General features: G+C 36.5%; 1 protein-coding gene across 1 annotated transcript in view; it reads left to right on the top strand.

Moving 5' to 3' along the window:
• LOC133325618 (uncharacterized) overlaps window positions 1-16,580 on the top strand; it is a 66,808-nt gene that overhangs the window by 26,545 nt on the left and 23,683 nt on the right. The window contains exons 2-3 of the mRNA XM_061534343.1: window positions 3,219-3,266; window positions 6,798-6,929. Of these exons, the coding sequence (XP_061390327.1) occupies window positions 3,219-3,266; window positions 6,798-6,929 (180 nt within the window). The remainder of the gene's footprint in view (window positions 1-3,218; window positions 3,267-6,797; window positions 6,930-16,580) is intronic.

Genomic DNA, 16,580 nt, shown 5'->3' with positions numbered 1-16,580 from the left:
CGTCAGACTCTTTTTTACTTGTTTAAAGATCTATTAATAAAATCACCCAGCTATCGAAAGTCAGATGTTTTTTTCGTAAGTCTGGAAATCAGCTGATGTACCTAACAGATGATCAATAACAGGGTAGTTCAGATTAAACAATTTACCATACATAAGTTATACCTGGCTCAATCTTGAGCTATGCAAAATTGTAGTTCTTTGGTTCGAAATTTACAAAAATCGGACGAAAATATATTCGGGAGCTTTATCTAAATCTGAACTTATTTTGTGCTAAATGATCTCTCAATTGTAGAAATGGCTCGAAATGAGCCGGTCCTATCTCTAAACATGGACGCATATGTTGAACATTGTCTTCGTAGAAATTTAATACCCACTGATATCCCGGAAAGCATGGTTCTGTATCGATAATATTTTGCAAATAATTTTTTTCACCCTCCACGAATCCGGAATATAAAATATCAAAATATCCAAAAATATCAGAGGCGAACATTTTCTGCAGATGTTTTACACCATCCAAGATCACGGAATGCAAAGCTTTACTTAAAATAGGGCCGGATCTTATTTGGAGAATATATTCCAAAACATAGACAATATTGCTTATTTTTTACGCAGATGTTTGGCAAATTACAGCCGCGTTCATTGAAAAATCCCAATAAAACTATGTTTAAACAAGAAATCCCAGACCCAGGAATGCCAGATTACAGATACCTTGGTGGGAGAATGCATTTTCAAAATACCGAAATTGGAGCGGACTTTTGTATGGCAGCATCGAAAAATTGGGTTGTCAAATTACATTCCCTTTGCTTGGAAATAAGTCCTTAAATATGCCATACCGCTATATGGGAGATATGCCAAAAAGTGTACCAATATGCCTCATATGTAATATTAAATATCTGATGAATGGGACTGACTTTATCATAAGACACAATGTTATTATTTTGCACGCTACTGTATTTATAGACATTATACTAAATTCCTATATGAACAATTATGCGGAGACCTTTTTAGACGTAAATAAACAGATAACGACATTTATAATAATTACCTGAAAAGGGTTCCAAACTACTTCTTTAATCCGATGTGATCATAAACTAATTTCTAAAAATTTTTTTCAAAAATATTAAAAAAAATTGGTCTGTGGTACAACTTTTCTAAATTTATAAAGGAATCGAAAGGAAAGTTGTTGCGATTATTAGAAGATTCCTGTAGGTTCTGCAATTGAATAAATATCGAACACCAATATTAGTTCAAACCCCCAGTCAATGTTTATTTAAAATTAAAATCCTGAGAGACAAAAAAGTCAGTTTTTATCATAAATCAATACTGGTTTGAACTTGAAACAACTCTCTCTGTTTTTTTTTTATATTTTATTGACAATTGAATGATGGCATCCACGTGTATTTCGAAATGTGTTCAAAATTTAATTTATGAATGAATATCATGTCAAATATATGTATGTTTGTTCGTATATATTTGGAAATGACATCAATAGCTAGAGCATCACTCAATAATCATAAAAAACCAATAATAATAAAATATTAGTATATTTTTGCAATTAAAAACGGCTTATGAATGAAATAAACTGTTTGACATCTATTTCACTATAGCGGTGGTGGGTATAGATTTTAACATTTTTGAGAAAAAATTTAAAAACATAAATTCAAAACATTTGGAAATTTTTTGATGTTTTGTGTTATTTATTGGCGATCATATTACATTGCCATATAACATCATTAGTGAAGAATGTGTTCGAATATTACTTATTTAGTTGGATGTTAAGATGGGGATTTTTTGTTCAAAATTTTCGTTTTCCGAAGTGGACAAATGTTTTCCATATCGAAAATTTCATTGAAGTAGTATAACTGTAAAATATGTGGAACCCTGATCAAATTCCGCTTGGTTCTCGAAGCGATTAAAGTATTGAGAAGTCCAAACTGTTACTTCCGCCACACACTGCCTGTTGCGGTTCCATCGATAAGTCTATTTATCGGTACCTCAACTATTACATATCAGAGAAGAACGATCCCTAAGGATGAAGAAGCAGAAAGCTAAATAACTTTGCCGCTAAAACATTAAGAATTGTTTTTAAAAGGAATAAAGCATAAATTCAGACCGCCAGAGTCTTTAAATTAAACAAGTGTTTTCCACCAGTTCCTAATTAGCAACACGTAAGTATCGCCTGTATACTTGTTGTGTTGTCTAATATTCATATTTATTGTTGTTCGTCTTTGTGCAACAAATATTTTCGGTTCTAAAGCTACTCTGTAGATTTAGAACCCCTACAAGTCCATACGCCTGTATCGGAACTTGTACACTGCATATCCTGTTACTCCTCTATGGGACATTGGGCTTCCACAAAGCATCGTCATATTATTTGATTAGTCCTTATGCCAGATTCATTAATCTTTTAATATTGGTTTTTATTCCAACAAAGTTGATGTAGCTGCCATCTACCGTTGCCTAGAAACAACGTCTCCTTTAAATGTTTGCACTGGTAGGTGTCTCTGCTTATGGAGTGTTTAATCTTGCAATTTTTCTCTGAGAGTTGGCAAAGAAATGATGATGTCTCAAATCGAGCTTTATTACCCTTACGTGGGCGGTTACAAAGATGTAGAAACTGACGTTCTGGATTAAAGTTTTGTACGAAGCGATAAAAAGTGTTTAGAACTTCAAACGCTTACATCCGAATCGTTTGTAATTGTAACTGAGGTGAGCCGAAGATTTCTCTCCTCTCGAGTATACTCCTCTCGTGAGCATAGTGCTTCCACAGAGTATCGCCATCATAATTTATTAGAACTTGCGTTAGTTCTGTTAAACATTTTTTTACATTCCACCTAAAGATATGATATGTCTACTGTAACCTAACCGCGGTGATGAGACTGCCATCTATCTTTGTATAGAAACAACTTCTCTTTAAATTGTATTTAGTGGTTAACGACCTCACTAATGTATTGTTTCCTTCCATCCATCTCTTGACATTCATATTTGGTATAATTTTCATGTGTAGACTATGATTTCGATGTTGCATATGTATTCGAACCTATTTCATTTAGGCAACAATATAAGTCAGCATCTTTTTACAAATATTTGAAAATCACTAGGAAAGGATTTTACCTTCTCCGGAATTTTACCTTCTCGGATTCAAATTTAAAAATTAATAATTTTTTTTTTTAATTTAAATTTAAAACTAATAGTTTTTTCTTCATTTCTATTTACAGAAAGTGCCCCGCCTCCATATCGCAGCCAAAGGATGGACAGAAACGAAGGTAAGCGTGCAATCCAAACCCAAACAAAAATCTCGCATGAAACCCCTAAATACGTTCGTTAAACAGAGCGAATTTGCCATTGAGAATTCAAGAATTTCTTTAGAGATCGAAATAATTACCAATTTTTCTGACAGCTTTCTCTTGGAATCGTTTTAGCCTTATATGAAGTAGACTGAGTATGCGAATTGATCGTAGTAGATTATATCCGAAAATTGGTCCAAGAGATCCACTTCTTAACAGTGTGATATTGTCATCGGTATTCGTTTCAACTGGTATTTTCAGGTAAAAATGTTTGGGCGATGATTGGCTGCAATGCCAGTTCACCATGCGTATAGACATTACAAATGACATAAGAATGTTCCCATTCTCGAACACCGGACTTGCCTTCGCTTACTTTTTCCTCTGACTAAAACTGAAAACGTTTTCCTACGTTTGAGGAGATACAAAAAAATCGAAAAACGGACTGCCATCCATTGTGGCATGGAAACAACGCCACCTTGAGTCTTGTTCATTGGTTGGGATCCTTAATTTTTCGTGTTGCCAATTTTTTCTGCGCCTTGATTGTTTAGTGTTGCCATCTTTCTCTGCATGTCGCTATCTTCTGCCACTCTTTTTTATATTATCCTTGTTTGTTGATGGCGAGAAATTGTCCTTCCTCCGCTGATATTCGAACCCATCGCTTTGTTGAATGGCACACTACGCCACCCACATATTATTTCGTTGCATCGAAATAACTCCACCTTGAATTTTGTGCGTTGGTTGGGGCCCTTGCTTAAAAGTGTTGCCATTATCCTCTGTGTGGCGCTATCTTCGGCAATTTTAGCGTTTAACTCATGCGTTTATGTAGAGGTGGGTGATTAGCTTCATGCTGCAAATATTCGAAAATAACTTAGAAAAACTGTCTTTCCACCGCTGATATTCGAACCCATCGCTTTGTTGAATGGCATACTACGCCAACCAGATATTATTTCGTTGCATCGATACAACTCCACCTTGAATTAAGTGTTGCCATTTTCCTCTGTGTGGCGCTATCTTCTGTCGTTTTAGCGTTTACCTCATGTGTTGATGCCGAGGTGGGTGATTAGTTTCTTTCAGTAAATATTCGAAAATATCTTCGAAAAATTGCCTCTACTCCGCTGCTATTCGAACCCATAGTCTTGTTGACTGGCACACTACGTCACCCAGATATTAGAATTTGTGGATCGATATACGCCATATTATGCATGCTTAGTTAAATTTTTGATTATTCGACTGAGGTGATAAAAAAAATCAAAGAAGAAGCTTCTGGCTAAACTAAAATGCGTGTGTCGGAAGTGATTCGAGGATTGAAAAATAAAATACTGGATGAATATATTAGGTCTGAGGGGACTAGTTTGAAGGGGATTTTTGTTCAGACCTTAAGTAATACCCTAACCATAAGTTGGGTGTATATTCAATTTACCATATAACCGTACCTCCCAAATATTCGGTATTTTAGGGTTTTGTGGCATCGAATTATTTAAAATTAGTTATATTTGATTCTCAATGTAAAGCCTTCCTGCAAACAATTATTAATATTGACTCATGTTATGGGGTAGTCCCTCCCAATAACGGTGCGCCAATATTCTGTATTTTGGGGACGTTTGGCAAACGAATTGGCTGTATATTATTTATATTTTCAAAATAATTTCATTCTCAGTACACTTACGGAAACGGCATAAATTCCATGCCATTCATTCATTTCGTTTCATTTCGATCTATTCTATTAAATTTTCCATTATTTATTTTCACTTTGAAATTCCTTGGCGAATAACGAATCACACAGTGGGTGCCGCACGCGTGTATGTGCCGCTTAGAGAAATACAAATTTTATAAACAGAATTCAGATTCGCCTTGATTTGTTGGTTGGTGGTCACTAATGGTAATGACAACAGAACGGGCGGACGGGGCAGACAAGGCAGGCACTCTGTCAGTCAGTCAGCCAGACCCACTGAATGCAAAGGAAAAAAAAATCCAATTGCAATTAACTCAAAATAAATATTGTTGTTGGCCTCGAGGAGATTGTGGGGGAGGGATGGGGTGATAGTGCCATTGCCATCACACGGGCCATAAGCAGTCAGTCAGTCACGGCAACAGAGCATTTCAAAAGGAAATGTGCAGTTTGCGTGCATATCAAGGAAGAAAGTCAAAACGGAACCAGTGACGTGGTTGGTCATCAATGGCAAAGGAGGTTAGTAGTGGGGGTGGTGGTCGTCCACCCAATGGCCAGACCGGCACCATCACCGACTAAACAGAAAAAAAAACACGAAACAAATTACAAAATATTATGTATGTGTGAAGGACATGCAAAATTGCAACAACAAGAATTTTTTTTTATTTTGTGTAGCAAACCTCTCCCCTTCGCTTTGTCTGCTCTCTTCCGAGGAAGGTATAAAATATTTTATTTTATTTACAAAAAAAAAAAAAAACGAAAAAAAATATTAAGAGAAAAAATATAAAAGCGGCGCCAACAAACCCAAATGTTTATTTGCTCCATCAAAACATACGTGGCGTGGCGGCGGGTTGCAAAAAAAACCCCACTAACAATAACAACAAAAAATTGAAATGCAAAGAATTAGGGCAACAAATAACAGCAACGGCGGCATCAATGGCAGCACGGGATAGCAGACATAGCCCACAATGCAGTGGGCCAAGCAGCGCGACAGTCCGACAGTCGGGTGGGTGCTGGTAGACGGCCGCATTATTATTCTTATTATTTGTTAGCCTTTCGCGAAAAAAGCAAAATACAAACAATTTCACACAGAAATTATTACGGCGCCACAGTGTTTGTATGTTTATTATAATTTTTGTTGTTGTTGGTTGTCTTTTCTTCTTGTCGCCGCTACTCAAAGAAATGAATGCAAAAAATTAAAGAAAATGAATAAAATAATAATAAAAAAATAAAATAAAATTTGTAAATCTATACAAAAACTAAAGACACACACACACTCACTTTATATACAAACATATGCACAAAAGGCGAATGGGTCGTTGTGACTTCAAAAGATAAATAAAAAATAAAAATAAATTTTTTAAGCGTCACGTCAGGTATTGAGGAATGTAATTATATTATGTTTTTAATTTTTATAATAAAATATTACCTCTGGATTAATTTATTCTAAATTTGGGGATCTAAAATATCAATCGGATTTGCCAACTAGTATATGTTTACCCCCGGAATCGCCAAATTTGGACGAATCGGCTACTCATTTCATATCAAAGTCTAAAAGATGGTGAACTACCTACTAACAGAGGGTGAAGTACCTTCTAACAGAGGTGAATTACCTACTAATCGCATATTATTTCCAAATTTGGTTTCTAAGGTTTGGAATATACACCATATATCAGTCCCAACGATTTCTCATATTTTGAAGCAACAGTTTCACATTCTAACGATTCTTAACATTGTTAAGTTATTGTGCCACCGAATTCTGAGTATTTTGGTTTCTGAGTTTATATTTAATTGTTGTTATTTCTAAATTCTTAATTTATCTTTATTTTTCTCTGTTTTAGGACTACCTTTTCAAAACTACGGCAACTCAACATCTTTCGGAAGTTCAGATGCCGACGGCATTTCCAGCATACAAAAACTCAATTCCGATTATTATGTTCGGAGAACAGAATCACTAACCACTGACGGTGAAGGTAAGTCGAAACAAAACCTACGATTTGTATTAGATGGGAACAAAATTCAATATAAATATTATCAAATGTATAACCAATTATAGGGTATAGCCAATGGGATCCGAATATTTTATTTAAGAAATATAAATAATAGAAAAAATATCTGAATTAATGACCGGGGTATTTAAAAAAATCGAATAAGGTATTGCTTCTATAAAATATCTGCCCATAGATATTAAAGTATTTTTTATAAAAACAAATCCGACCTCAGAGTCGTGTCTGAAAATCGGGCATAAGTTTTTTTTTTGGTGAATAAGAAAAAGTCTGACTCGAAGTATGTTTTCTATAGATAAAAATCATACTTGATAGACTGAGCTAGTCTTATGTTGAGTTCTTTTATTCGATGGGAGAAACATCGACCACATAAAAACAGTCCGACTTTCGTCATTTTGAATTTTAACAGAAAAATGCTACCTTAAATGGACTCCATTCGGATTGTGTATAAAAATTGGCTTTCTTCAGCTCGTCCATGAGCCCTCAATAAAAAATAAATGAGCCTTTAATAAACCCCATTGACTAAATTGTTGCTTCTAAACTAAATGACTGTTGTTTCTATAGAAAATATATGATTTTTTTTATAAAAAATCCTTCGTCTGTAAGGACTTCATTAAGATTGTGTTTAATTCCTACTTTCTTCAGCTCGGCCATGAGTTTTCGCTGTATGCGGCCTTCATAAAAACTTACTGTAATAACTAGCCCATATAAATTCTATAGAAAATCGGGGTTTCTCTCTACCAGCCTTCTTCAGTCAATGAAAACTGTACGTCCTTCGATGACCTTCACCAGTATTTTTAAATACTCACACGCCTTTAGAACAGCTGGAAAGATTTCCTTACATTCGGCAAGTCTATAAAGAATTCCATTCTGCCTTCATATTGGTTCTCCAACCCTACTGCAATGTCTCCATTCTTGGGATCATCTATAGTGACCCCACCGCCTTTAAGGGCTCCTTTCGACTTAGCTTCTATCAGTTATCATCAATCTATAAAGACTTCTTGTTCGTTATCCCATCTATAAAGGCCTGACCTCCAACCCCTCTTTAAAGACTCTCTTACATTTCGTTCATATATAGGGTCTTTCTCTACATTATATATAGATTCCACCTTCAGGTCGGTTCTGCAACTCTACTGCTAAGACTGATAAATTCACATCATATACAGTGACTTCTCCCTTCACGTCCTTTAGGAATGCCTTCATGTCCTTTAGCTTTAGATTGGCTTGAAAGACTCTCTGGCTTTCGACTCGTCTATAGACTTCCTTCAACACATCCATAGAGTCTGTCTTCAGCTGGATTCTCCAACTCTACTGCAATTACTCTTTTCTTTTATAGAGCCTTCTCCCTTTCTTTTTTAGTGACTTCTCCCTTCACTTCCATTAGAAATATGCCACTAAGGACTCCCTGACATTCAGCTCCTACTTAAGGACTTTCAGGCTTTTGATGACTCCCTAACATTCGACTTGTCTATAGAGACTCGCTTCAGCTAATCAGTAGAATTGGCATTTAGAATCGTATATAATATTCTATAAATACTCCCTTTCTGCTAGTCTTTAGGTATTCCCTTCTGATCATCAATAAAGACTCTGAAATCCCACCATATACAGAAGATGCCTTCAAGACATTAATAAAACTCCTTGGTCTTCTGTTCATTCCTTTCAGAATATCTAAAAGATTTCCTTCTTCAGGAAGCAAATAATAATGCCTAAATCGGTTCGTCTTTAAAAGCTCACCCACCTTCAATTCGTCAATATAAACCCCACTAACCTATAGTTCATCACTAAAGATAAACCTCACGATCTCACTCCCTATCCTCTAACCTTTTTTTTCTTAAGATACAATTGCAAGGAGTAAAAAAATTGAATACTAAGCACCCGCCATTCATGTCATGCAATTACATGCCGGCCAGTCAATCAGTCGTTGCACTTAACATCAATGACTGGCTGGCTCATCATCATCATCCACATGCCTTGGTATGAGTGTGTGTGTATCGGCATTATGGCATTTTATTTCAAAAATTGTTTTTTTTTCTTGTTGTACATTAATATTTGGTTGGAATTAAAAACAACAACAAAAATATAAACAAATATCAGCAAAAAAATAATAAAAATTGTATACAACAAAAGCAAAAAAATCGCACACTCACAATCTCGCTGAAATGAAACAGCAATAACAACGAAATATCATCAATATATTGTAGAAAGTGACGACTTGACGCGGCAACCTGGCGCCTAACAAAACATGACTACTAGCCCCCAAGTTTGTTGTATTTGCACTCCCGTTGCTCTTTCCCGACCACAACCCCACATCACCACCCCTTTTTCATTCGCCGCTTATCGGCCGCCTTCTCGCCTCCCCCTTGCCGATATGTGAATAACTCGGTTGAGAAAAAGAGAGCGTGTGTGTATGTTTACCCTGTGTGTGGCGCTGACGCCGACCAGCAAAAAAAAAAACAAAAACAACAACACAATTCGTAAGATAAACGACGACAACATTGAATAAACAAACAAGTGAGCCAGTCCGCTAGCCAGCCAGCCAAGAAGCAAAGCTAACTATCTAACAACAGCCGAACGAACGTTCGTCTAACCGGTCGATCGACCGACCGGCTGACAAACGTCATCACCACTTTAGCACACAGCATTCCGCAGCCGCTATCTCACCGCGCCAGTGTTTTGTATTTTGATATGATGATTGTGGGGGCACAGCACACACTGGTGGATTTTGTTTTCGGTGGGGGTACTATGTTCTCTCACACTCTCAGGGCCCCACACTCTCTTGATCGCTCTCTCACTATATGTAAACAGCCTAAACATGAAAGGCACATGTTTATCTGTCCCAAATGTTGAGGTATTTCTCGCTCTCATCGGCATTCGGGAGGTATCATAGCTCTTTGAATTAGGTAGATGATGACTTATATTGTGAGTTATTGTGCTATATTGAAAGGATTTGAATGATTTGATAGTATTTTCAAGATACACGAAGTAAAAAATGTTCAATTCAACCGGGCCGAGTTCCATCCTTAAAGTAGACATTTAAAATAGCTAAAATTGATGGGGAATTTTTAAAGCCATAGAAAATTACTGCCAGAAGAAAAAGAAGTACCAAATTACAAACACTCAGGTTGGAAAATAGGGGCAGGACCTTCACACCGAAATTGACGAGTGTCCTTTATAAGGGTGCCATGTATAAACATAGACCTACATATATTGAAAATGTTCTGCCCAAAATACCAAATACGGTTACATGGGGACTACTTTGAATTTCGGTTAAATATTGAAAATATTTGGCGAGAGATTTTCCACGCCCTGAAATCCAAAAATAAAGCCAATTTGGTTGAAAACTTGTCTCAACTCTCTAAAACTCAAATTACAGCCAATTCAATTGAAAATAGGGGCAGGACCTTCAATATACCGAAACTGACGAGTGTCTTTTACTAAGGGAGCCATGTATAAACATGGACCTACATATATTTAAAATGTTCTGCCCAAAATACCAAATACGGTTACATGGGCACTACTCTAAATTTCGGTTAAATATTGAAAATATTTGACGAGAGATTTTCCACGCCCTGAAATCCAAAAAATAAAGCCAATTTGTTTGAAAACTTGTCTCAACTCTCTAAAACGCAAATTACAATCAATTCGATTGAAAAACTTGTCAAGACCCCCAAAACACCGAAAAATTACAGATATTTTGATTAAAGAGATTTTCTAACACCCAACCCCCCTCCCCGAGAATCCTAAATTTCATAATAACAGCCAAGGGTGGGGGGACTTCCCAATAAAATAGACCGATATTGACAATTTTCGATTTGATATTTGATTTGAGATCAACAAATACAGCCAATTCGGTTTAAAACCCTACCAAAATGTTTAAATATATGGAGGTTATATCAAACTGTTGGCCCGTTTTTTCCTCTTATCTCCCGCTATCATTGAATTCTTCTATTAATATTCATTGCTTTATGGCTTCTATGGAGATCCTCATCTAAAATCTCCTTTTAGACTCGTATGTAGGCCTTTTGGTATTTTGCGGCTATCTGGCTTTCAGATCGTCTATAAAGACATCCATTAGCCTCCCTTCCGTTCAACCAAAAAAGTTCGCCTTAAAAACTTCATAGCCTTCAATTCGTCTATGGAAAAAACCTAGTCTTGAGCTCATGTGTATATTGATCCATTGGCCTTCAGAATCTCTGGCCATAAGATCGTCTGTGAAACCATCCAGACATTGAGCTGAGAAATACCCCTTTCTTGAGCTACTCATACCCAAAATACCAAATACGGTTACATGGGGACTACTCAGAATTTCGGTTAAATATTGAAAATATTTGGCGAGAGAGAAATTGTCTACCCTACCCCTCCCCCCCAAGAATCCTAAATTTCAAAATAACAGCCAAGGGTGGGGAGGACTTCCCCAGAAAATAGACCGATATTGAATATATATGGAGGTTATATCAAACTGATGGCACATTTTTCCTCTTATCTCCCGCTATCATTGAATTCTTCTATTAATATTCATTGCTTTATGGCTTCTATGGAGATCCTCATCTAAAATCTCCTTTTAGACTCGTATATAGGCCTTTTGGTATTTTGCGGCTATCTGGCTTTCAGATCGTCTGTAAGGACACCCATGAGCCTCCCTTCCGTTCAACCAAAAAAGTTCGCCTTAAAAATCTTCATAGGCTTCAATTCGTTTATGGAAAATATCTAGTCTTGAACTCATATATAAATTGATCCATTGGCATTCAGGATCTCTGGCCATAAGATCGTCTGTGGTTACCATACTGACATTGTGCTGAAAAACACCCCTTTCTTCAGCTACTCAGCCGAGACTCAATGACGTAAAAAAGCTCGCCTATAATGGCTTCCTCACTAACAGCTTCCTGGCCAACGTCTCATCTATATGGAATCGTTGCTCTTCAATTCTTCGATATAACATCCGTGACCTTCTACTCACCACTTTAGAACCGCCTTCAGCACTTCCATGAAGGCTCTATTCATCTATAATGACTTCCTCAAATAGCCTTGAAGAATCCTTTGAACTCGTCTAAAAAGTCACTCCAGCTCGTATAGTGTCTCCCTGCTTTTCAGCTCGCTTATTTAAACATTCTGGCGTTCAGTATCTGCTTGTCCATAAAAATTCATCATTACGGTCTCTCTGAGGCTTGTGTTCAACTCATCGATGAAGACACCCCTCAGCCTCTCAACGGAAACTCCATTACGCTCGTATTTACCTACACCCATCATCTCTTCTATAAACATTCCCTTTAGCTCGTCTATAGAGACTCATTGGGTCTAAGTGCATATATAATGTCTCCCTGGCCTTCAGCTCTCCTATAGAGAATTTCTAGGTTTAGCTTCTGCTCGTCCATTAAGGCGGGTTGAAATACTGAAGGTTGTATTAAGATCGATGTAGTTTTTATGGAAATCCTGATAAGTGAATCTGAATAGATTATCTAGAGGACTTTTTTAATTGCAAATTTCATTCGCATAGGTCAATGTACGTCATACAAATATGCATATCTAATGCGTCCATGGACTACGCACTTTTTACATCTATAAATATCGGTTCGCAACTATTAATAACACGCAACAATGTTTCAAAATACCTTACGAAGACATTGTAATACAAAGTAAATTTGATTGACATATTCAAGGGGTTTAGAGAGGGGGGATCACATAATCCACTATCCTGCATGCATGCATATTAAATAAAATATATCGTGTGCTAATATTAGATATTTTTGTAAATGGACTGGAAATAGCATCACACACCTACATACGCCACGCTCCATTACCTCCACAACCGCGTCCATCCCACAACCAACAACATCATCTGTCAACGTTCGAAGCGAAAACGTTCAGGTAATTTGTATGCGGCGCTTAGAAAAAAAGAAACAACAAAGCTGTAATTGATTATTGATAGACAAGACAGGCATATCTGAAGACAGCCAGATAAAATAAGTGTTATTTATAAATAGAAATATAGCTATGCCGGAGTATTTGTGTGTTGTTTGTAAGAATGTTTGTTGTTTGAGTAAAGACTTTTAATTGCTTGCCAGCATTTTGCATTGCGATGCCATTTGACTGAGAAATATTTTATTTATTTATTAACTGACAACAACTAAATTGCCAAGTCAAGTCAAAGCGAAACGAAACAGCCGAGCTGCAAAACCAAAAGCTGTCAGTCATTCAGCCCGCCAGCTAGGCAGTCAAGTAAGCAAACAAGCCAAGTCAATCCAATGTTTCAATTGAAAATGACCTTCAATGTGACAAATCTTTACTGGAATTCCATGCATACCAAATGAGAGACACCACAAACACCAGCGCACCGCACCGTCACTACCATCGGTTCTACTACAATTACACATTCTAAAGTACGCAGCTAGATCTAGGTAACATTTACTATTACAAATAATTATTTGTGTGTATAAAATTATTACAAAAATACAAATTTTGTTGAAAGGGAATATTTATTAACGAACGAAGTTTAGGCAGGTTGTATCTGAAGGGTCTGTATAGTCCCTACAGACAACCCGATGTACAAGGAGTCTCTATTGGCAAACTGCAGACCAGGAAACAAAGAAATACGGTCTGAAGAGCAGAAAATCTCTTTTAAAGAGGTATAGGACTGAGGGTAATTGATGGTCAGGGAGTCATTATGGATGATCTGAATATCATCGAGTGTATATGAATGAGCTAAATGTCAGACAGTCTCTATAGGCGATGTGGAGTGTAGGTATTATGTATAACCGAGCTGAAGGTCAGGTAGTTTTTTTATAGAAATGCTAACGGTTAGGGAGTAAACATAGGCGAGCTGAGGGAATTCTCTATACAAGAACAGAAGGGAGGATCATTAGAAGAAATAAAGGAAGGTTCTATAGACAAAGTATAAGGAGTTTTTATAGATTATCTTAGCTCCCTTCAGTTCGAGTATAAAAGTTCCATTGCCCTTGGCTAGTCTATAAAGGCCAGGCCAAAATTCGCCCGCGAATGATTTAAGATACATTATTTTCGTTTTGGGCTCATTTTATGAATGAATTTATGGCGATAAATTATTTACGAAACGAGCATGCGCCAAACGAATGTTCGCACACACAAAACAAACGAGTGAGAGCACACAAACAACGATCGTCCGTTTCGTTTGGTGGTTGAAATTCTTTCTGACATTCGCTCACGAATGAAAATAAACATTCCCATTCCCCCGCGAATGATTAAAGATACATTATTTTAGTTTTGGGCTCATTTTACGAATGAATTTATGGCGATAAATTCTTTACGAAACGAGCATTCGCCAAACGAATGTTCGCACACACAAAACAAACGAGTGAGAGCACACAACAACGATCGTTCGTTACATTTGGTGGTTGAAATTCTTTCTGAAATTCGCTCACGAGTGAAAAAAAACATTCCCGAATACGCGCGAATGCTCAAAACAGCAACAAGAATAACAACACAAGTTCGGGAACTCAATAGTTGTTGTCATTCTCTCTGTGTGTGTGTGTTTACTTTTTTTATGATATTCTGGTTTGTTGTTTTTAACAGCGCTCGCGAGCATTCGCGAACATTTGTTTTTTTTTTTTGAGTTTTTAAAAAGAATGTTCTTCACTTCGCGAAAAAAAAACGAATCGACGACGCTTGCAGCCAAATTTTATCGTTCGTGAATTTTTCGTATAATGCGAACATTCGCGAGAGATTACAAATGCTTCTCCATCCATTGTAACTTTATCATTCGGGATAAATTGAAAACATTCGAATTCACGCCGTAAGCATTTGTGAGAAAGAGCGTATTTTATTTATTTCATTATCTGCACCCTGTAAAGACTCCATTCATTTGCTATATAATGAGCTCGGGTGCAAAGATTACCATCCTCCATAAAGTGCCCTCCAGGTCATATATTAAAGAGCCCTGAATCATATTGTATAGCGATATGCTTCAGATCGTATATAAAGGCTCCCTCCAGCTCGTCTACAACTGTTCCCAGCTTCAGTTTATAAAGACTTATTTTACCTCCTGTAAAGTTTACCTTTAAAGACTCCCTTCAGCTCGTCTGTAAAGGCTTCCTCCAGCTCGTCTATAAGAATTCTAGTATTCTCTTCTAGGGATTCGTAGTCAAGCACAAAAGTCGACTTCTAGACTTTTTGATTTTTGCCTTTGACTAAAAAATCGATTTTTAGACTTTTTCGATTTTTGCTTTTGTCAAACCTGTTCAAAATCGATTTCGACTTTTACCGACTAATGCAAAATCGTCTAAAAGTTTGATTTTGTATGTGAATAGTTGTCAACCAATAAAAGTAATGTTCTGGAATCTGTAATTTATGACAATTTTGGCTTTGTGATAATAAACCAAGTAATTATGATCAAAAGTTGACTTTTCAATACAAAAAGTCGATTATCGATTATTCGAAAGTCGATTTACTTATCCCTAATCTCTCCTCAACCAAAGACATAGAAACCGTAAAGTCTCGACCATGATGCAATAATAAGGTGATGTATCAAAACAAAAAAAATTTTTTGTCTCGATTATCTGTCAAATTTTTCCTTATGATATTTAAAAAATTTGGCAGCATTGCACATCGAATTCAAGTAAAATTTACCTCTTTGACAGTTAATCAAGACATCAGCTGCTCTAAATGGACTATCAATTCATTGTGCCATGGACTCGACAAAATGCATTTTGACAAAATAGTTTATGAAAAAATATCCAGGGGGAATCAGGCATAACAGAGGCATGTTAACAATAAAAACGCAAATACGCGATAATGTGTGTATAAAATGTAAATAAAATTAGAGATCAGTACTTAAAAAATATGTTTTTATTTTATAAGCTGGCGATATAGCGTTTAAAGCCATCTATTGAAAATTGTTGACGTATCGATTGTCGTATCTTTATATTTTATACTTTGCCTCAATCAATAAAAACGCCCGGCTTCAGCTCGCCTATAAAGGCACCCTCCAGCTTGTATATACAAATGTTTTTTTCCAGCTGGTCCATAAATACTCCTACTTCTGCTGATCCAGAGATATTAAAATTTTGTCTAAAAAGATTCCATTTAGCTCGTCTTCACTTCGTCAACAAATACTTCCTCAGCTCATATATAAAGACTTAATCATGCTTGTCTCTAAATACATCCTCTATCTAGGCTTTTAAAGACCCCCTCCAACTTGTCTATAAATTTTTTTCAAAGACTTCCTGCTTTGGCACCTCTATAATGATTTCCTTCAGCTCGTCTAAAAATACACACTTCATCTAAAACTGTGACAACAATCCTTCAGCTCTAAACGTTTCCCCTGGAACTTCAGCCTGTCTGGCCTTTATGTCGCCAGTAGAGACCCCCTTTTCTCGTTCATGTGTCCATGAAATCACCCTATATTTTATACCCACCATCACACGCCACAAAAATATATTCTCACTCTCTCTCTGCTATTATAATAAGGTCAGATTTTAAGTTCAACGTTCATTCCAATTTTTGCCAATTTCAATTGTAAGAAAAAAAATAGCAGAACCGAACAGCAACAACAATAAAATTGTTCTCATTTACGGCGGCGTCTAAGGTGTGTCCGATAAATGCAATAAAAAAATCATCAATACTCGGGGTGTGCAATAAAACTAATGG

Source organism: Musca vetustissima, unplaced genomic scaffold (genome assembly GCF_032173495.1).
Source record: "Musca vetustissima isolate MV318-11 ecotype Yass unplaced genomic scaffold, APGP_CSIRO_Mvet_v1 utg36989, whole genome shotgun sequence".
NCBI classification, from domain to species: domain Eukaryota; kingdom Metazoa; phylum Arthropoda; class Insecta; order Diptera; family Muscidae; genus Musca; species Musca vetustissima.
This window is presented reverse-complemented; position numbering and strand designations above follow the sequence as displayed.